The sequence below is a fragment of the Cyprinus carpio genome, chromosome B8 (assembly GCF_018340385.1).
Source record: "Cyprinus carpio isolate SPL01 chromosome B8, ASM1834038v1, whole genome shotgun sequence".
In the NCBI taxonomy this organism is placed as follows: domain Eukaryota; kingdom Metazoa; phylum Chordata; class Actinopteri; order Cypriniformes; family Cyprinidae; genus Cyprinus; species Cyprinus carpio.
Window position 1 is genome coordinate 11,083,322 of NC_056604.1, and position 23,339 is coordinate 11,106,660.

General features: G+C 35.5%; 1 protein-coding gene across 4 annotated transcripts; it reads right to left on the reverse strand.

Annotated features, from left to right (window-relative positions):
- Nucleotides 1-4,414: 4,414 nt before the first annotated feature.
- LOC109094926 (protein ENL-like) lies at nucleotides 4,415-23,036 on the reverse strand. 4 transcript variants are annotated; one of them, XM_042729624.1, is made up of 12 exons: nucleotides 22,878-23,036; nucleotides 19,428-19,608; nucleotides 13,433-13,515; nucleotides 12,684-12,827; nucleotides 12,448-12,573; nucleotides 9,406-10,023; nucleotides 8,756-8,843; nucleotides 8,353-8,464; nucleotides 6,680-6,791; nucleotides 6,167-6,235; nucleotides 4,875-4,946; nucleotides 4,415-4,790 (listed from the first exon to the last, which is right to left on the reverse strand). In XM_042729624.1, the coding sequence occupies exons 1-12, from the start codon at nucleotides 22,887-22,889 to the stop codon at nucleotides 4,662-4,664; spliced, it is 1,746 nt and encodes a 581-aa protein (XP_042585558.1). In that variant the 5' UTR covers nucleotides 22,890-23,036; the 3' UTR covers nucleotides 4,415-4,661. The 4 variants fall into 4 exon arrangements, with proteins under 4 accessions (XP_042585558.1, XP_042585556.1, XP_042585557.1 ...); XM_042729622.1 differs by having other exon boundaries at nucleotides 6,158-6,235; XM_042729623.1 differs by having other exon boundaries at nucleotides 8,756-8,846.
- Between the last annotated feature and the right edge of the window lie 303 nt (nucleotides 23,037-23,339).

Below are 23,339 nucleotides of genomic sequence, written 5' to 3' on the forward strand. Positions count from 1 at the left end.
CATTTAGCAAGACTCCATATAAGCCATAAATGTTTCTGTTTGTTTGTTTTTTGTAACCAAATGTGTAATTTGAATGTTTGTTTCGTTTATGCAGTTGGTTAATTTTGTCATTTGAATTCTTTGTAAAATGAATCTGTTATATAGTGTAAATACATATTGCATACATTTGTTTTTCTGATTTGATGCTTTGCTGCGTCAATCCTCAAAGTAGCAAGAGGTTGGATGTCATGCAGTCTTTATGAAAAACCATATAATATGGATTGAGAGAAACAGGTTAATATTTATCTTATGAAAAAAGGGATATGAAGGAGCTGGTATGAGGGAGGTCAGAATTTGATTAACCAAGCTATGTTGCATTATTTTTGCGTTGCATGCTGCAATAAGGATATTTGGACCAAAAAATATAAACCTGATTTTATTAAATTGTAGGACTGCAGAGTAAAAATGATAACAATGCAATATAAAAAAGCATATGGGTTGATCAAAGAGGTTAAATGATGTAAATTGGGAAGTGCTATTTAATCAGTCAAGTGCTTGAATATATAAAAACAACTGCAAATCACTTAATGCAAACCCAAAGATATGGATTTCCTTCTTTACATAGATTAGTTTTTTATCTCACTAAAAAGCTGTTCTCAAATACTGGACCCTGTTACTTAAGTGTGTATATACTCTCTGACTGCATAGCATGACCACAGCGATGGCCCCTTTTGTGAATAAGAACTTTTAGTTTGGGAAATTTGTGCATGTAATGAGACAAGTTGTTTTTGCTCGAATTAGAATTGGTTGAGAATGAAGGTAGAGCTAGTAAGTGATTTCCTTTCTTCCATCTGGGATTTCTATTATGGTTTCAACTAAATTGCTTATTTTTACAAATAACACTTAGATTTAAAAAAGAAAAGATTTGTTTCTTTTTAGACAAAATACTGTGACTGTTTAATGCAAGTCTGATCTAGATTTGGACCAGCTTGAAGGGCAGTCCATTTAGAAATGTGTAAACATGAACATGATGTGAAGTCTCAGACTGTGAAAGGTTTACCTGGTTTTACCTGACTCTGAAAACTCAATTGGGTGAAAATTTGTGGTGTAGTGTGATGTTAATGGTTTCTGAAACGTGCATGTCATTGTTGAAACTGGATTACTGAACATTGTTTGATTTGGGCAGATGGAACTCCAGGTTTTCTAGTTGTATGTATGTGTGAAATTATCCCTCTACTGGGACAATAACTGTAAATATAACCATGATCCAAATCTTGAAGGGTCTTGTTCTTTAACTTGAAATGAATATTAATTGGTCACCAGGATCAAAAATAGCTCATAGCTGACTAGGCATATGTCTTGTGTATAGTGTCATTTCAATGGAGGCATACAGCTAGTAAAACTACCTTCCAGATGCTTCTATACTTTTGGCTAAATTGTGTATGATTATTGTAGGATTTTTTTTTTTTTTTTTTAAAAGATTTCAAAAATTTGATTCAGATGATGAGTTTGTGAATATTTTTTAACCCAGGGTGATTTATTACCACAATGTGTGTATCAGGGCTCATAAACCTGGGTAAAAATTTGTTTTACAAATTTAATAGAAACAGTGAGGATGCATTGAAACTGATAAAAAACCCCCATAGTGGCAGTACAGACACGAGACACAAGATTTAGATTTCAAATAAATGCTTTAAATTCCATAAAAATTAGTGCTGTTAAATGATTAATCGCGATTAATCACATTCAAAATAAATTTCTGTTTACAGAATACGTGTAATGTGAATACTTATTATGTATACATAAATACACACACATGCATGTATATATTTTAAGAAAAATGTTTGTATTAAATTTATACATAATATGAATTATATAAATATACATATAAACATGCAAATACATGCAAATATTTTCAAAATATATACATGCATGTGTGTGTGTGTGTGTGTGTGTATTATATATAAATAGTAAATATAACACATTAAGCTTTTGTTTGGATTGCGATTAATCGCTTGACAGCACTACTAAAATACTTTTAAAATGTATCCACAGTTTTCTACAAAAAACAGTAAGCAGAAGAACGTAATATAAACTGTTTTTTAAGGACCAAATAAGTATTATGAGGATGGGATTTCTGAAGGATCGTGACGCTGAAAGACTAGACTTATGGCTGCTGAAAAATTCCTTATCCATCACAAGGAATAAATTACTTTAAAATAGAAATAAATAAATAAATAAATTGCAATGATAGGTCACAATAGTACTGTTTTTTTACCTGACTTTTCATCAGATAAATAATTGTAAATATTCATATAAATAATCCGCAATAAATGTAACGCTAATACAACGCTTAAACTGAGATTTCTAAAGATGATTGAGCAGTCACGATGGCTCCTAACAATGAAACTAGTAATAAAAGACGCCATGAACAGTACTCAATTGACTTTATTCATAATATGATTTTGCAATAAAAACATAAAAAGTAACATCTTTTGCCCTTATGACAACTTGCATCAAATGGCCACATGGTGGCATTTGTATGCCAATTTTAACACTTCATACTAAAGGTTACTCTTCTGTTCAGATCACGGAAGAGTTTTTCTACCACGTTATCAGGAACATATGTAAAAAACCCAGACCTCCCCAAACCCCACGGAAAAATACAGCAAGTTCTTATCCGCGCTCACAAACACAAAATAAAACCACCACTGGACTGACAAAAAGACAGCTCCTCTAAGCCTTTTATGCAGTATTAACCGTCGTTTAATGTTTCCTCAGACTCGCCCACTTGTCTACTATACATGTGTATCTGTGTAATAGGACTTGTCTGAAATATTTGCCCCTCCATTAGTGTTACTTTGCTGCATTTTCCCATTTACAAAACACAGAGGTATCCTGCTGAAAAGAAGAAGAAGAAGAAAAAAGGAGCTTAAACCAAGTGGTCTTAGCTGTTTTTTAACCGTGTGACAGAAGTGCCTAAAACCACTCTAAGACAGCAAACCAGCTTTTCAGCACGGTTTAAATCAAATATATTAACAAATACTTGTTCATTTCGCAAATCTGCAGTCCTCCTCTTGTAGTGTATAATAATGAGGCTACAACAAAACAGATGCTAGATGTCAACTTGTAGAAATTCAACTCTGATATACATACACACCCTGCCATGAACTCATAAATTGGCCTGAAGTAGCATTTTCAAGTTCTGATGGTCACGTTTACAGTCTATGATGATGTATTGTGCTGATACAGAAAAAAAAACAAAAAAAAAACTAAAATTCCTTACAAACTGGCATTTCTTGACACAATAGTTGACAAATTAATATCATATTGCATGTAAATATTGTATAAAACTATTAAAAATACAATTTAGACAATTAAGTACTTGAGTCAACAAAGCCAAAAGTGCAGAGGTACATAAATAAAAAATAACCCCCTCAAATAATATTAAAAAAAAAACAGCAACAACAACCGGGTGTGCTCTTTTCAGAGCTGCCACTCAAGTTCAGCGAACTCCACCCCCTTTGCCTTGTGTCCCGCCTCTTTATGACAGGCTGACCTGAACCAGTATCCGGTCAAAGGTTAAAGTTCACACACCAAAAACTGGGAGTCAAAAGTTCACGCACATGACACTCAAGCATTCTCTTGCTGAAAACCGCACAAATATGCTAAATCAGTACAAAGTCTTAAACATTTTTGTTCGTTAAGATTCAGACGAATCAGCTGGAGATTCAAAACCCGTGCAAACGACACTCCCAGACTCTCGCAGGGTGAAGTTAAGGGCATGTGGTCTGCAGCTCAAGGCCACGGAGCCTCTTAAAGCTATTAGCATAACAATGGACACAGAGGTGAGGTAGGTTATGTCGGGATGTGTTTGCTCTGCGAGAGAGTCAGAGTCAGAAGCACAGTGAATCTACAGACTGCTGGTTTCAGGGGCCACATGAGAGGAAAACAGCACATCTCGTCCTTTTCTTTATCTCTCCCGCTTAGTCTAATGAATGAACCAGATAAGATGACAGAAAACACAGAGATCAACACAGATTTCCAAATACTTTCACAAGCTGCACTAGCAATGCACGACATTTAAGTTCTAAGGCCCATTTGGCGAACACATAAATGAGGATTGATACATATTGGCATACAAATCGGAATCTTCCCGGGATGATATCCAGGGATCCCACATATATAGAAGGATTGACTAAAGTCGGAGTGAAAGATAACACTGCGGTAATTCCTAAGAGCACAAATGAGATGGTGTGAAAAAGGCACTAAGACTAGCCCTAGAAGATAAAAAGCGATACATTCATGGCGTGCGGGGCTTCCTTTTCCGACCACAATCAAAAATACCTTGAAAAACATTGGTACAAAAATAAAATATAAAAGGTTGCAACCTTTGATGCATCAGTGCGTATGGCTACAGGGAGACTTTTTTTTCTTCTTTGCGGCTGATTCTAATGTGACCCTCTAGCAGTTCTGGCCCCGTTAAGAAGAGAAGAAGTGTTGTAGTGTTGGTACATAGCTGCACTTCCTTCTCAAAATACTGTACGTTTCACTCCTTTTCATGATTTCCCACTGTTTTCATTTCCTGTGAACAGAACTTCACCTTTTGCAGCCCTCTCTCAGGACAAAAGAAGCGAAAAAGGACAGCCCTCCCCCCTCCCCCAGTCTTGATGGACTTCCTGTCATGTGGCGGTGGCCTCCAGGTAGCTCTGTAGTTTACGGACAGTTGACTCATCCAACGAAAAAAGGTCAAAGTCAAAAGTTGTGTTGGTGACATTAAAGTGGCCGGTCTCCTCGATGAGGTTCACGATCTGGAGGCAGGAAACGGGTCAATGGTTTTTGTTCAAAGCCTTTACACAAACACAAGCTATTTCAATTCACACAAAAACACCCACCTGCTGTAGAACGTTACGCTCTCTTAACGCCATCAGCCTGCGATGAAGGTCTACCAGCTCTTCAGTGTATGCCTGAAAAAAAAAAAAGAGAAGAGGAAGATGTCAGGAACAAGAGACCAGAAGGTCTGGTTTTACTCTTAAGACACATATAAACGAATTAAAGTTTTAGATTATACTATTAACATCACCCATGTTTACTTAGTTTTGTTGTAAAGTATTGTATTATAATATTATATTAGTGGTGTGATGTATTGTGTTATGAATTGTGTACCTTAAATACAACACTAGTGAACTGCCTCCTGAGACATAGGTGTAAAAAAAATATATATATTTTTAAATTTAAATGAAACAAATAAACCATTGTTGCTATTATATAATAAAATTAGTTGTTATTGTATTTCTAATAATAATAATAATACGAACCATTGTTCATGTAGTTGTTGTTGTTTGTATTTAATGTATTTTATTTCCATAATATTTAGTTGTTGTTGTTTGTATTTAATGTATTTTATTTCCATAATATTTACTTATTACATAATTGTAGCTATTATTATTATTATTATTATTATTATTATTATTATTATTATATTACAATTTAATTGCTTTTAAATTATATAAGAAAAATGCTGTTTTTAATAATAAAAGTAATGAATGTTATTATATATTTTTATTGTAATTTAATAAAAATTTTGAATTAATAACAGTTATTATATATGTTATTATATATTTTTATTGTTATTTGTAATTTAATAAAAATTTTGAATTAATAACAGTTATTATAAACTTGTAAAAATGAAAGCAATAAGAACAATATAAATTATTATTATAGCTGTTTTATAATTATATTATATTAATATCTGAAAAAAATATATAGTTTAAATCGAATTAAACTGAATGTTAATTGAAAATTGTGCTGTTATGTATTTTTTTATGCTTATTAGAGTATCAGACTTTCCTGTAGCTCAGTAGAGCATGGCACTAGCAGTGCCAAGCTCATGGGTTTGATTCCCAAGGAAAGCAAGAAGTGGTAAAATATAAAAGTGCATTCAATGAAAGCGGCAAATTTATACATGTAAATGTAATGTTATGTATCACTTTATTAGCTTAGCAATATGCTAATAGAAAACTCTATTGAAACCATATTCAACTAAAGTTCCATTTCAGTTATTAATCCTTTTTTGGTCATCTGTGTGGCAAGGAGAGGTTTTGGAAGTTTTTTGGAAGTTGTGTAAAAGTGGTCAAATTATGGGATTGAGAGGTGGAAAATTAAAAGGTTGATTTACCCTTCCTACCTTGTCGTATCCCTTCTTCAGGACCTTTTCTTGTCGTAAACAAGGGTCTGGACTCTTTCTGCCTGACACCTGTATGATAGACAGACCAAAGGAAATGGACAGGAAAGGAACAAGATGGAGAGAAGAAAGAGGAAAAAAAAAATCATACAGATGGACTAAAGCAGAGGTTTAAAGAATGAGTAATCGAGACATTGCCTGTCATATTGCAGTGTTTTTCCAGTAAGAGTGGACCAGTGCCTGGAGCGCTGCTCTAAATCCCAGTGATCTGACGGGCAGCACCCAGTTAAACAGCATTCCACAGTCATTGGATCAAAAGCTGTGTGTCGCCACCACATTTCAGCACTGGGCGCAGTGTAATCGTCCATCATCCCACAGTCAACAATCAAGTTACAAAGGAGCAAAACAGTGTGTGCTGCAAGCTGAACGATCAGCATGACTAAATGAACAAACACACCAGTTGGATGACTGTCAAGGCTTAACAAGGAGCCGCCACAGTCCTGAGTATCAGTTCACCTTGTTGTTGTTGTTGGTGGTGGTGGTGCTGTGTTTCGGTGGCTGGGGTGGTGGGTCTCGACTGGGACGCTGCGGCCCGTCACTGCAGTCACTCTCGCTGTCTAAGCTCAGCCTGTGAAGAGCAAATATCAAAGAGTTCAACTCTGTGAGGAAATTAAAGGATTAACCAAGCAAAAAATGAAAATTCTGTCATATACACTACCAGTCAAACATTTTTCAACAGGAAGATTTTTCATGTTTTTTTCAAGAAGTCTCTTCTGCTCTTCAAGCCTGCTTTTACTTGATCACACATACAGCAAAAACAGTAAAAATCTGATTTTTTTTTTACTATTTAAAATAACTGTTTTCTATTTGAATTTATCTTAACATGTAATTTATTCCTGTGTTTTTAAGGCTGAATTTTTAGCATCATTAATCCAGTCACATGATCCTTCAGAAATCATTCTAATATTTTGATTTGCTGCTCAAAAACAGTATTATTATTATTATGTTGAAAACAGCTGAGTATAATTTTTTCAGGTTTCTTTGATGAATAGAAAATTAGGAAGAACAGCACTGATCTGAAATAGAAATCTTTTGTAACATTATATCTTTATCTTTGCTTCTGATCAATGTAAAGCATCCTTGCTAAATATAAGTATTAATTTTATATTTCTTTCCCGTTCCAAAAAAAACAAACAAACAAAATAAACAAATTATACTGACTCCAAGCTTTTGAATGGTATAGTCAGTGTATAATGTTACAAAAGTTTTTATTTCATATAAATGCTGATTTTTGGATCTTTCTATTCAAAGAATCAAATATTGATAATAATATTAAAAAATGTTTATTGAACAGCAAATCAGCATATTAGAATGATTTCTGAAGGATCATGTGAAATTGAAGACTGTAGTATTAGCTGCTCAAAATTCAGCTTTGAAATTACATTTTAAAATATATTCAAATAGAAAGCAGTTATTTTAAATAGTAAAAATATTTCACAATATTACTGCTTTTGCTGTATTTTGGATTTATATTCACAAATCAGATAATATTATTTCTTTTTTTAACACCAGAAGAACTAAGACAAGATTTTCAATAAAAAATGTAAAATTTAAACATATCTTTAATGGTTTCAGAAGACATTAAATATAGTGCTTAAATCACATTGACCACTTCTAATGAGTCACATGAACCACGTTTTTAAAATACTTTTTGACAATTTGCAATTTGACAGCACCAGACTTCAATTTCAATATTAAATATACATATTTAAAAAAAAAAATTTTTAAATATTAAAAATAAATATAAAAAAAAAATAATAATAAAAAAAAATAAAAAAAACTTTCAAAATAGGAAGAAAGATTCATTAAGGTTTGGAACAATGAGAAAAACTAAATGATCTTTGTCTTTTTTGGATAAGCTACATTTCATTTTTAAGAATAATTATAATAAACACTGAAAGAAAATCCAATTCTACCATTAATCTCACACTTCCAGCCTCACAAAAATAAGTCCTTCAAAGCAGTTCAGCAACACTTGAGTGAGATGAAGAATAGAGAGAGGCGTATGAAGAAGTGTTTACTCTGAGCAAACAAACCTGCTCTCTGCCGCTGCTAACATGGATTACAGAGACTTAAAACATCTGAAAGACCTGCTTAAACAAACACTGACAGGAAAGAGGGAGAATGACCTGGAGTCTCGACTGGGCAGGTTGTTCTTGACTGGCGTCTCTTCGTCTGAGCTGCTATCGTCATCATCAGACTCCTCCGACTGGAGGTCCTTCACCATAAAGCTCAACGGGCCTAAAGACCAAAGTCCACCATGAGTTTCTGCAACACTTACGGTGGTTTGACTGAACTTTCAAAAACCCACTATAAAACAAATTACATGCATAACCTTTTTTAAAAAAAATGCCCCTCATTCCTTCATTTTTAAGGAAGTTCCTTGTTCTGACACGTCCTTAACCCTCTCTACGGCAATCGATCAAAACAGTGTGGATTTTTAACTTTGGTTTAAGTTTTTTTGGGGAATTTTTTTTTGGATCTGACCGCTTCTTATCAGGACACTCCCTGCAGTAAAAGAGCAGATCCTACCTTGGCCTTGTTTCTGCTGTGGCTCAAAGTCTGAATCGGAGCTGGACTCTGAGCTGGAGCTGGAATTAGACGGGCTGGAAGGTGCTGACTGCTGTAGGAAGGAGCGGACATGTTGTTAAATTTAATTTGTAGATTTTTAACAATAGAATTTATGTATTTGTTAAATATAAAAGTATAAATTAAAAATATTAACTATGAATAGATATGTTTTTGTGAAAAAAAAAAAGAATTTAACATTGTGTCAAGCCCTAACTTTTTTTTTTTAATTAATAAATATTGTGGTGGAAATGACCAATTAAACTTAACTCTTTGTTAAAAAAGGTTGCCAACAACTATTTTAACTTAATCAATATATCATATTGTTTAGATAGACAAATAAATAAATATTGTGATAAATTGTGATAACTTTAAAATTAAATTTAACACTGTAATAAAAAGGTTGAAAACCCCTAACTTATTTTAAATAAATAAACAAATACATTGTATTGAAAAAAACAACCATCTGTAACAATGCATATTCAGTTAAATTTTTTTTTAAAAGGCTGCCAACCCCTAACTTATCTTGAATAAATAAATAAATAAATAGTGTTATCTTGCTTTAAAATCCCAAACTAATCTTATAAACAAAACTATTATCACTTAATTCGAACCTCAGACTTAGACGAGGCCTCATCATCTGAGTTGGAGTCATCGGATTCTGGAGGCTTCTTGGACTCCTTGACCTCCTGGGCATCTGACTTGCTCTTGGCCCAGCGGCCCTTCTCTTTAGAGGCCTTCTTTTCAGCATATCCCGAGGAGGCCATGGAGGAAGACGCGGTTCGGGGGGAGGTGCCGGTGAACCCCCCACTGCTGGAACCTTTTGACCCCTCTGAACCCCCCTTCTTTGGCTTCTTGACACTAGGTTTGGGTGACTCCGCATTGGAAGGTCGTTTGCTGGGTGCTTTTCCATCGGCCGCTCCACCGCCCGCACCCCCCGCCCCCCCTCCTTTAGGAGACATGCCTTCCATTTTGGACTCCTTCAGCGTGTTTTTGGGCTCCTTGAAAGCAGCTTTGGGCACGACTTTGTTCTCGTCTTTCACTTTGATCTCTGTTTTCTTGGAGGATGAAGATGAAGATGAGGAAGGGTCACGGCTAGTTTTGCTGCTGCCGTCCCGTTCAACGTCCACTTTGGATGTGGCTTTGCTCTCAGAGTCTTTTCGTGGCCGCGCTCGATGCTCCTTGCCCATTTTGTGGGATTTGGACACTTTGCTTCCCTCTTTACTAGGCTCCTGCAGAAAAGAAACAGTGCTAACAATTAAAAATATAATATCTATTCACTGAGTTAAACAGGAAATAGTCAGTTGACTGGAAGAAGAAATGACTGCAGCAAATAACAGATAGTTTTAAATTTTAATAAGTACTGCATTCCTGAACCTACTTTTTTGAATAGAAATTTCATTTTATTTTTTACTATGAAATGATGCAACTGAATGATTTTCAGCTGCGTATTTTTTTCATAGTAATAAAATGTAATTCCATTCCAAATTAGGTTCATTTTAGTGCTGTCAAATGATTAATCTTGATTAATCACATCCAAAATAAAAGTTTTTTTTTACATAATATGTGTGTGGACGGTGTATATTTTTTATGTGTATATATATATATATATATATATATATATATATATATATATATATATATATATATATATATATATATATACTTATATATATATATATATATATATATATATAAATAAAAGTACACACATACAGTATATATTTTGAAAATATTTACAAGTATTTACATGTATATAATCTATATTATTATATACAAGTATATTTATTATATAAACATAACATTTTTCTTAAATATAGACAAATGTATTTGTATTCATATATACATAATAAATATACACAGCACACACACATACATTATGTGAATAAAAACTTATTTTGGATGCAATTAATTGCAATTAATCATTTGACAGCACTAGTTCATTAATTTAAGAATTTTGCTTTTTAAGAATTTTAAAGAAATTAATACTTTTATTCAGCAAGGATGCATTAAAGTGATCAAATGTAACAGAAAAAATATTTACAATTGTTACAAAATATTTAAGTTTCAAGTAAAGGTTGTTCTTTTGAACTTTCTATTTAAATCCTGAAAAATATTAAGCAGTACAATATTAGGCAGTTTTATAAAATTGATAATAACCAGGAATATTTTTGAGTCTTAAATCAGCATATTAGAATGACATTTGAACAATAATGTGACACTGAAGTAATGGCTGATGAAAATATATTTTCTTTTATTTAATATAGTATATATTCAAATAGAAAACATTTATTTTAAATAATATTATTTAACGATATTACTGTTTTACTGTATTTTTGATTAAATAAATGTAGCCTTGGTAAGCTTTAGAGACTTCTTTCAAAAACATTAAAAAAAAAAATCGTACCAACCTCAAACTTTTGAACTGTAGTGTAAACTCACAAAAAAGTAATACAAAGTACCAAGGAATAACCATGTTTTTGGTCAGGATACACACTGTTTTATTTATTTTTGGACATGGATAATAATCCAACTATTTGGAAAATATGTCATTTTGAATAACCCTAATATTAATATAATAATCATTCCGTGCCATAATGTTATCGTCTGTCACCATTTACCCTCGTGCACATTGTCAAATACAACCACACAGCAGTTCCCCTGTTAGGATAAAGCATAGAGTTTGACACCTCAAACAATTAGAGCCTGTCTTAACTACGATCATATAACCCATGTGTGACCTTCACACAAAGGTCATGTGCTGCTGTATTAATGAGGCTGTGCTGAGATTAGGACTGTTAAGGATAATGGGGATGCTGGAAGACGTCCAGCTCTGGATGATCACAGTAAATCAGCAGCGAGCGACTGACCCTCTTTTCTGCACTAATGAAAGATGCCGCAAAGTGACCCAGACAAAGGACCAGTGCTCACATATGATGAAGCAAAGGTCATTAAATAGAGATATGACACCTGTCCTACATAATGGACTCTTAATTCTTACTGAAACAATCTAATCAGCTGCTTAGAAGTAAACAAAAGAGAGAATAGAGGAAGCTGTGATCCCCTAATATCTCTTCCCAGACTATTATCAGATATCAATTGTTTATTACAAATTATATTTTCAGAATAACAACATTTGAGTAAAAAAATTACTGTTCGAAAGTTTGGGGTTAGAGGATTGAGGAATTTTTCATGTTTTTGAAGAAATCTCTTATTATGCTTACCAAGGCATCATTTATTAAATAAAAAAAGCAAAGAAAGTAATATTCTGAAATATCATTAAAATAAAAAATATAGATTTTAGTATATTTTAAAATGTAATTTATGATATCATTATTTATTTAAAAAAAAAAAAGAATTTAGTAATTTTTTTTGTTGAAATTTATGCACCTTTTAGGATTAATTGATAAATATAAAGTTCAACATTTAACATTTTTCTAACATTATAAATGTGCATGCTCTCAATGGATCTTTGTTTTTGTTTTGTTTTTCCTCTGATTTAAAAAACAAATGCTAAAACACTGTTTTTTCCCAGGTTTAATAGAAAAAAAATACTGATTTTCTGTGTGATCTCAGAATTTTGGACCCCCTTATAAAAAAAAATAAAGACAACAAAACATCACACATGTGGCATATTTCAAAATTATTTTTCAAACCTTTGATCCTTGTGAAGTCTTGCTCTTCTTAGGGTCAGAAAAAGCAGAGAGTGGGATGGTTGGAAGCATGGGGTAATCCGGGCTGGGTCTGGGGACCACCTCTGCCCCCTCTGGGACCACCATGATCTGATATGTACAGAATGAATGAAAAATAAGAGCACGTTCACCAAAAATGGACAATTTTCCTGACTGAACTGGGCAACAAACAACTCCATTTCCCACAACGCAGCACTCACCCCTCCAGCCTTGACTAGCTTGCGACGGAAGTCACGAGTGGGGTTATTGAAGGTTAGTTTCTCACAGCGCAGGTGATTGACAGGTGGGTTTCCCTCCAGGTTAAGGAAGAGGTCGTAATTAAAGCACACCTTCTTTGGCTCCTCCTGTATTAAATTTGCATTATTGAGTTATTCCATTCAATCCTCTCATACTACAGAACAACTGAAGACAAGCATTTAAGTGAGTCAACAGAACACCAACTGCAGTGATTCTAGAACTTCTTTCAAGGGCGGCACAGACAGAGGTTCGTTCAAGATTCAAGGGCAAAACATCAGCAAAGATCAGAGTTACAAATCAACCCCCCAGATGCACATTCTCCACCTCTCCACATCTTTTTATCTCTGTCTCTCAGCATGCTGAAATCTGTGTTACTCAAAACAACATAGGAAAAACAAGCCTCGCTGAAGGTTGGGGATGTTTTTCAGACAAGATATGACAGATACGGATACATATCACAAGCCTGTGAGTCAGCGGGTGGGCTTGAAAACGAGAGTGTAATTGTTTCGCATTATACTGCTCTGATCATAAGGCAAATCATTCTCCTCTGCGTATTCTACTCTACGTTGCCTGTTTAATGTCAATGGGGGGGAAGTTCACAAATGACAAGACTGATACTCAGATGAGTCACAGAGAGGGAGGGGATGCATGTGAATGTGAAAAAATAGAAATGACTAGAGAACAACAGCAACTGCAGGAAGAGATACCTCACCTTGTTTTTGAAGTAGACCTCTATGGGCATTAGAAAACCAGCATATCCCGACTCCTCAACCTTGTATTGTGGCTCCTTACACACTGCAAATAAAAGAAAAAGATGAATTTTCACCAAAAAAAAACTGCATATAACAATAATATTCATAGCTATTTGAATGTAAGAGACTTATTTGTACTTATATACACCATCGATAAGATTTTTAATGTTTTTAAAAGTAGTTTGTTATTCTCACCAAGGCTGCATTTATTTAATCAAAAATACAGTAAAACAGTAATATTGTAAAATATTTTCACAACTTAAAATAACTATTTCATATTTTAGTATATTTTAAAATGTAATTTATTCCTGTGATGGAAAAGCTCAATTTGTATGGAAGCACATGGGTAGCAAAATTCATTTTGGAATATAATATGCAAAATGACAATGCAATACGTAAAATAACCATGTATATCTGTATTTAAATTTACATTTGTCCATACCATATGTGCAACATTTAGAGCGAAATGAAAATTACATTATATAATTTACATTGCCATTTTCTACATTAGTTTTTAATTAGTAAATTAAAAACATTTTAACGCTTTATAAGTTGCAAAATTAAAATGAAATAATATTACCCAAATTGATTAGATATATTTAACATGTCCAAGCAAAAACTTTAGCAAAATTATAATTACATGCCATTTTTCCTAAATGCATTTAGACTTAAGGGTAGGACACTTGAGAATGCATTTTCATCGTGATACCGCTGATACTTGTAGCAAAATGCAGTGTGAATTTCAAAATGCATTCTGAACCAAATCTGCAGCAAAATGGTTGCAAAAATGGTAAGCAAGACTTGGTTTTAAACCGGGCATCAATACAAAAATGGTGATTTATAATGTCTTTTATTTTTCTTAAATGCATTGACACTTACACAACGTTTCAATTGCATTTTCATTAAATACTCTGCACTCAGTGTAGACTAATCGATGTGGATTTAAAAATGCATTCCGAGCCTGTCTCGGCAACAAGCGCTTTAACATGCACGTTCTTAAAGGGATACTCCACCCCAAAATGAAAATTTTGTCATTAATCACTAACCCCCATGTCGTTCCAAACCCGTTAAAGTTTCGTTCGTCTTCGGAACACAATTGAAGATATTTTGTATGAAAACCGGGAGGCCTGTGACTGTCCCATAGACTGCCAAGTAATTTACACTGTCAAGGTGCAGAAAAGTATGAAAGACATCGTAGGAATAGTCCATCTGCCATCAGTGGTTCAACCGCAACGTTATGAAGTGACGAGAAAACTTTTTGTAAGCGAAGAAAACAAAAATAACGACTTTATTCAAGTTTTCTCGTCACTTCATAACGTTGCGGTTGATCATACTTTTCTGCACCTTGACAGTGTAACTAACTTGGCAGTCTATGGGACAGTCACAGGCCTCCCGGTTTTCATACAAAATATCTTCAATTGTGTTCCAAAGACGAACAAAGCTTTTATGGGATTGGAACGACATGGGGGTAAGTGTATGTGCATCCGTAGACTAGCGTAAGTTAATTCTCACACTTTATTAATATTTATAGCTCCTAACAGGCTGTGTGACTATGAGACATTATTACCTCAAAATGTACGTCAGTATGCAGTTTTCCCTATTGCTCATGTGCCACCGATTATCCCTCTGCGTGCCACAGGTTGCCGACCCCTGCACTACAGCGTCAAATCTGCGCTCAGTGCCGCTGGTAACTCTACAACGCCACTGCTTTGGGGCGTGTCAAATTTAGGGCAGAGCACAACTCTAAAAAACACCTGTTTACGCTTCATCTTCATACTTTCAAAGTGATTGGTTGACGCCCAGAGTTTTTCACTCAACAATTGCACCAATTTGAGGAATGCCCAATCTTTTTTAACATAGTTAACATACTTGTTTATCTGAAAAAAAAATGCAGTCAGTTATTCTCCTTTGAAAATGTGCGTTCCGGGCTGGAATGTCTGTGTTTGTTTTGGTTTGTGAAACTCACCCACTGCCAGTTTACCTAATTGTATTTCAGCACCCCGGGTTGCCAGATGGAGGAAAACACAGGACATTTCATTTCGTTCATCGTCAAGTGCGCTCGTTCCTGTTTGTGTCGTCAATTTGGCAACCTACGTGTGCGTCAAATCTGAGGAGGAGGGGCCGGGTGAAAAAAACCCTCTCCAATATTTTGAATTTGGACTGCAATACCTAGTTCAACCACTAGTTCAACCTAGTGGTTGTCAATCATACATACGGCACCTTTAATATTAAAAATCACTGGCATCAATCGCAGTGTCCGGTAGCTATAAAATGTGAGCGCTCTTGTGGCAGACGTGTGACGTTTAGGTGCCATGGAACACGCGCTGTGTTGCGGATTAAAAGAGAGGAATAAAATTTAATGTACGGTGGTAAATAAGAGTAGAATTTGCTTATGTGCATCACTCAGCATGCAGAGTGAGATGTGCGACGCACCTGCAACGCTCGGAGCACACACAATCTATTAGCCTATAGGAAAAGAATAAAGTTTGGTAGCAAATAGGTAAAAGTGTAGAATTGAACTGTCTGCTTATGTGTATCAATCGGAGTGTAAAACAGTGAGATGTTGAGGCAGGTGAAAAGCATTTGGTTAATAGGGAATATTGACCCATTGTGCATCTTGTTGCCGAGCCCCACCTTGATATAATGATTGACAGGTTGGGGGCATGATCAGCTCGGAATGCATTTTCAAATCCACATTGACTAGTCTACACTGAGCGCAGGGTATTTAATGAAAATGCAATTGAAACATCTTACATGTAAGTGTCAATGCATTTAAGAAAAATAAAAGACATTTAAATAACCATTTTTGCAACCATTTTGCTGCACATTTGGCTCAGAATGCATTTTGAAATTCACACTGCATTTTACTACAATTATCAGCGATATAACAATGAAAATGCAATCTCAAGCGTCCTAGCCACGAAGGGATAGTTCACCCAAAAATCTAAATTATGTCATTAATGACTCACCCTCATGTCGTTCCAAACCCGTGAGACCTCCGTTCATCTTCGGAACACAGTATAAGATATTTTAGATTTAGTCCGAGAGCTTTCTGTCCCTCCATTGAGAATGTATGTACGGTATACTGTCCACGTCCAGAAAGGTAATAAAAACATCTTCAAAGTAGTCCATGTGACATCAGAGGGTCCGTTAGAATTTTTTGAAGCATCGAAAATACATTTTGGTCCAAAAAAATCAAAAACTACGACTTTATTCAGCATTGACTTCTCTCCCGGGTCTGTTATGAGCGCATTCACAGCACATCCGATTCGCGAACGAATCACTCGATGTAACCGGATCTTCTTGAACCAGTTCACCAAATCGAACTGAATCGTTTGAAACGGTTCGCGTCAACAATAAGCATTAATCCACAAATGACTTAAGCTGTTACTTTTTTTAACATGGCTGACACTCCCTCTGAGTTCAAATAAATCAATATCCCGGAGTAATTCATTTACTCAAACAGTACACAGACTGAACCGAGCCAGATAACAGACGAAACATTGACTCGTTCTCAAGTCAAGAACCGGTTGCATCGGTTTTTTCGGATCACCGGTAGTGATGGGAAGTTCTGTTCTTCTCCGCGAACCGGTTCTTTCGGACAGTTTGATTCAATAAACCGGTTGCCGAAAACGGTTCACCAGTTCTTTTTGCGCTCGACGTAATGACTTCATTGGCGATGATTGCCCTTGATTGAAGCCTTCGGTTTACCCGCGCTCATAACATTAGCACAGAATCAGTTCAGAATCAGTCACCAAAAGAACCAGTTCGGTTCAGACGCGCTGTGTGTCAGTCTGCTTCACGCATGCGCAGTATCATCAGCTCCTCGGTTCTCGAATCGGACGCGTCCGACAGAAACGGTTTCTTGACGCGAGAACGAGTCAATGTTTCATTCGTTATCTGGCTCGGTCAGCAGTTCAGTCAGTGTAGTGACTGGGTATTTTAATTACTCCGGGATATTGGTTTATTTGAACTCAGAGGGAGTGTCAGCCATGTTAAAAAAGTTAACAGCTTAAGTCATTTGTGGATTAATGCTTATTGTTGACGCGAACCGTTTCAAACGATTCAGTTCGATTTGGTGAACTGGTTCAAGAAGATCCGGTTACATCGAGTGATTCGTTCGCGAACCGGATGTGCTGTGAACGGCTCATAACAGACCCGGGAGAGAAGTCAATGCTGAATAAAGTAGTAGTTTTTGATATTTTTGGACCAAAATGTATTTTCGATGCTTCAAAAAATTCTAACGGACCCTCTGATGTCACATGGACTACTTTGAAGATGTTTTTTATTACCTTTCTGGACGTGGACAGTATACCGTACATACTTTCTTAATGGAGGGACAGAAAGCTCTCGGACTAAATCTAAAATATCTTATACTGTGTTCCGAAGATGAACGGAGGTCTCACGGGTTTGGAACGACATGAGGGTGAGTCATTAATGACATAATTTTGATTTTTGGGTGAACTATCCCTTTAAGTCTAAATGCATTTAGGAAAAATGGCATTTAAATTATAATTTTGCTACAGTTTTTGCTTGGACATGTTAAACCTATCTAAACAATTTGGGTAATACAATTTAATTTTAATTTAGCAACGTATAAAGCTTTAAAATGTTTTTAATTTACATATTAAAACTAGTGTAGAAAATGGCAAATGTAAATTATATACAATTTAATTTTCATTTTGCACTAAATGTTGCACATATGTATGGGAAAATGTAAATTTAAAAACAGAAATACATTGCCAATTTACATATTGCATTGCCATTTTGCATATTACATTTCAAAATGAAATTTGCTACCCATATGCTTCCATAGAATTTGTAGCAGTCATTACTCCAGCCTTTAGTGTCACATGATCATTCAGAAATCATTCTAATATGCTGATTTGGTGTTTAAGAAACATTTCTTTTTTTTGTCAAAGTTTAAAACAGTTGTGTTTCTTAATATTTTTGTGAAACAGTGATACATTTGTTCAGGATTCTATAATAAATAGAAAGTTCAATGGAAAGGTGTTTATTTAAAATAGAAATCTTTTGTAACAATCCAAATGTCTTTACTGCCACTTTTGATCAATTTAATATTTCCTTGCTGAATAAAAGCAATAATTTTTCAAAAAAACAAAAACCAATCTTACTGACACCTGAACTTTTGAACGGTAAGGTATCCATATATAGATCATTACATATTATTTAATGTGGTTTCACATTTTTATTGGAGCTTTCATTTACAAACACAAAAATGAAGGCTTTGCTCATGAATATTAATTATGTGACATCATGTTTGCTCAGTAGGGCTAACTGATTGGCTGAAAGGCACATGCTGTTAAGTGTGCACTGATCAGCTGCCAATTCAAGAATCCGACTATGGTGAAAACACAATCATGAATATTTATTAAAATTACTTGACTGGACACTCCAGGAAGGTTACCAAGCAACATCTGCATGACCCAATTAATATTCACAAACTGTAAATTAATTTTGCAAACAAATCTTGGAATGAGTGTTTTGAACCACTTCACTGAAACACAGTGTGAAAGAACTGAATGTATATAAACAACAACAAAAACAAATGAAATAAATTATACATATTCAAAATATCCCTCCATCCAAATCATCATAAAGTAATGTGAATATAAAATGCTAACTTTGATCTTAGACCAACGCTGTTAATCCAAGACATGTGGCAAGTGAAACGGGTTGATGTTTAATCTGCTGACAGTAGTTTCATTTCTCCAGTCATCCGAGGCTGTTTATATGTAGCCTTCAGTACTGATTTAGTATCAACACCAAAGTACTAGAAGCTGGTGTGGTACAAAGCCAAAACCTTAATACTGAGGCAACCAGCATACTGCTCCTTATGATATGCAACATGTTGTGTGGCTCTCACACATGCTGGTTTTTGAAGATTGAACTGTGAGTGGTGCAATATCTCATTTGTGAAGTTGTCAAATTTACCTCTCTTGGGTTTCGGAAAGCTCTCGTGCAGCCGGAAGACGACTTTATCCACAAAGTGCTGAATGTCACTGTTCTCAGGGCCTCGCACAAACACCATCCAGTCGTGGGTGAAGCCCTCTGATGTCACCTTCTTCCTCAGCTGGGCCCTGTGACCCAGCTCAAGCTTTACCTGAACCGTGCACTGCAAACAGAGAAACACATATTAATTAAATGCTTCAATAAGACCGAGTTCAGTTGAAGTTCAGGTGAGGAGAGCAGCGGATACTTTCAGTCATTGTAATTCATAATCACAGCCTACTACAAATCTCTTATTTGCTTGAAAGTAAAATGTGACTTTTAATAATAAAAACGTATTACATATAGGGCTGGGCGATATATCACATGCAATTGTCACACGCATTTTGTCAGTAAAGCCGGTTCCCTGATTACCGATAAATCTCCGTCACCTGCTTTCAAATGGAGTGGCATTTAATATACAGAGCCGTAGATCACTGACAAGCTACGCAATATCGCGTTCATTATTGCAGATGAATCGCCTTCGATAATGAATGCAATATTGCGTAGCTTGTCACATTTAAACATTTCGCAATATTATGTTTTTACTGTATTTTTGATCAAATAAACACAGCTTTGGTGAGCATAAGAGACTTTTTTTTTATCTTACCTACCCCAAATGTATATATTCCATTAGGATAAGGATTTAATTGAAAAAAAAAAAAAAAAAAAATTATATATATATATATATATATATATATATATATATATATATATATATATATATATATATATATATATATATATATATATATATATATATATATATTAATATAAAATTTATAAATAATATAATGTATAAAATAATTATATATTTATATAAATATTTGTATTATATGTATAGTGCATGTTTTTACTTTAAAATATGTATTACATATTTTCATATTAAGAAATTAGTTTTATGTAATGAATCTTTTTTTAAGAATGAGATTTGTAAATATGTCCTTGTAATATATGAGATGTAATATGTCCTTGAGGATTATATCACTTTGGTAAATCATCAAGCTGTAGGTTATTTTCTTTGTAAGAAGACTGTTTTTAATTGAATTAATCCATACAGATGAAAACTGTTATTGATATAGCAGCGAAGATTGACTTAAAAAAAGCACTCTAGACACCAAAATCTGAGTAAGAATACCTTTCATACACATGCTCAAGCTAATCATCGGTATCATCGGCTGGTTCTGCCAAATGGCCAGAAAAAGCCATCAAGGGAATTCCTTGAAAAGCAGCCAGGAAAAATGAACACTGTCCACACAGGGTGGAGACGGGCCAGACTGGGTTTAGGTGCCCAGAGATGCTCAGCTGCTGCTGACTCGAGTCCCTGAACTAGTGGACACTGAAGAACCAGAATAAAGAACAAGACTGAGATGTGACTTTTCTGAAAGATTGTAAACATAAGGACGAGTGGAAAGAAAATCTTATTGGCCGCCGTCTGGCCTGTCACCTTAATGCACTTTAACTCTCTGCGTGGGCCGACACTCCCACTTCTCCGATGCCAAAACCTGCCAGCCAGACCCTGACGCTGCCAGGCATCAGAATAACCCCTGTGAGTCCACTCTCATTCACTCACCCACAAGCCCCAGCCGAGTCACATATATAGACAGACAGCCAGACAAAAGCCTGGCTACCCTCAACGGCAAGAACAACGCAGCTTCAGTCCACTCTTTTTCCAGAACTTGCCATTTGTAATTTGTCACAGCAACAGCAGCTTGCCTTGAGGTAACGATTACAAACGCTACCAACATTAAAGGCTGTTCCACCCCGCCTGAGAGGAACATGACCACCCGAATATGAAGACGATGTGGGACAGACAGGAGATGTACACAATAAGAGGTTCAACACATGACCACGTTAATCCCAGTGAAGGGGGTAAACAGATCAAAAGGCCTTTTTGAAAAGGAGTAGATTAAACAGAAGGACTGCTGGCTCCTGGTCTCACAAGACACACTCACCCGCATCACGTTTTGTTATAAAACACAAAACAAACACAAAAGTGGCAGACTGGATTTCTCGCAGGTCACTGCTATGATACAGATTACCAGTCAAGCACGGTAAAAAATACAAGCAGGTCACGTGGTTACCGACAGGCAAACGACAAAACAACAAGTCTCTGAAGAGTTGCTGCAGTGCTGTTGTCAAAGATCCAGCTTGGAAAACATGAATGAATGAAACATGCATATCAACTATATATTTCAAGATAATCTTTCCTTACTTGAGAAGTGGAGGGACAAAACTGAAGTTTACAACTTGCCTTTCTAAAATCACATTAAATTAACAGATTTATAATTATATTAAGCTATTTTGGTTTGAGATTTGTCTTCATGTATATGTATCTAGCTAAATTAGTAGCCTAAAGCTGGATCAAACAATTTAAAAGGACAAAAACAATACAACTGAGCCGATAATGGAAGTAAACAGCTCATTAATATTCAATAGTAATACTATAAGCAGTAATAAGCAAAAAAAGCAATATATTTTTCTTTACATAGAGACAGCTTTATCAAGACAGTATTAATGTTATGCTAGTTCGCTTTATAAATGTTAAACATATTAAATGTTAAATATATATTTACAATGGCAGCCATATTTTATGTCAAAATACCACTACAATTATTGCTGTTGCATTCAAATTACTAAGCACAAATTGTATGAAGAGAGACTCCATATTAGTATAGTTTATAATAATAAAATAGTTTATAATATAATATAAATAATTAATAAAATATAAAATAGTTTAAAATAATAAAGGTTTAGTAGCACCAAATGCAATTAACCTTCTGCAGACCACAGCCACAAGGCAGAAGGTGTAAAAATAGCCAGCATGTTAATGCAATGATATTCATCTACAGTTTATGATCACTGCTGCTGCTCATAAATCATGTTGCATAAAAAGAACAATTAATTAGCCTTGGAAGAAGACAGATTCCCGCTTCAGGAGCCCATCAGGAACCCCCACCCTCAGAGCAGACCTGTGCAATGCCCTCAGCCTTCAGTCAGGAACACTAGTGCATGAAAATGCATGTTCCTCATTTCCTCTAATAAAATCCGCAGACTGTAGTGACTCCCGGGCCAGAGAAGCACAGGACAAAAACACTCTCCTTTGTGTTTCTGTTGCTGCTGCACGCACGACTTGCCTACTGCAAAAGCTGGCGCACGCATCCAGCCCTTTAGGCTGAGCTGATGTCCCCAAATACCGATGTAGCTTTAATATGCGTGGCCAGCTCGAGTCAGATAGCTGAGAGGAGGGAGGAGGGAGGGGGTTGTATGGGTCCGATCCGCTGCTTTCACGAGCCCCAAGTGTCCACATTCAGTTGCAATGGTGGATTTCTCTAAGCGCGCGCTTACAAAAGTTGACTTTACTCCGTGCAACAGCAAAAGCGTTTCTTACTCTACCTGATTCTCCATAGTTCGCCGGCCTGATGAAGGTCCTGTTTATTTACAGAAGGCTTTTGAGCGGCTGCTCCCGACTCCTCATTGTGTGTCAATTCCAGCCCAAAACCGGAAACTAGACGGTTCCCCTCCCCTCTCCGGACCTCTGGCATGCACCCAAAACAGAAAGCGCTTATGGCCAATCGGATGCCGTCTAGGATTAGCTTTACGCCGGCCAGCCAATCGCGAAGCGCGGTGGGCGGGACTTCCCACGGGCTGCATGTACTGGTAGGTAATAATTAGAGATTAGCCGAAACGATAGGACGTTTTTGTTTTTGCAGCGTAGTAGCGCTGCTTAGCATTCTGTTATTTTTCCATGAATCATTTTCAATTTCGTCTTTGAAAACAAAGCATGTTACACACAGCTGTGTTGTGATTGGTTGGTTGAGGGCATGCCTGTGTTCTCTGTGTTAATTAGAGGGATTG

What these genes read in the sequence shown, in the direction of transcription:
- LOC109094926 (XM_042729621.1), bottom strand. An exon ending in CTTTCCGAAACCCAAGAGAG is followed by an intron (nt 13,516 to 19,427) that starts GTAAATTTGACA and finishes TTTTATTTGCAG; the next exon opens with TGTGTAAGGAGCCACAATAC. An exon ending in CTGCCCAGTCGAGACTCCAG is followed by an intron (nt 6,792 to 8,352) that starts GTCATTCTCCCT and finishes TGCTCTTCACAG; the next exon opens with GCTGAGCTTAGACAGCGAGA.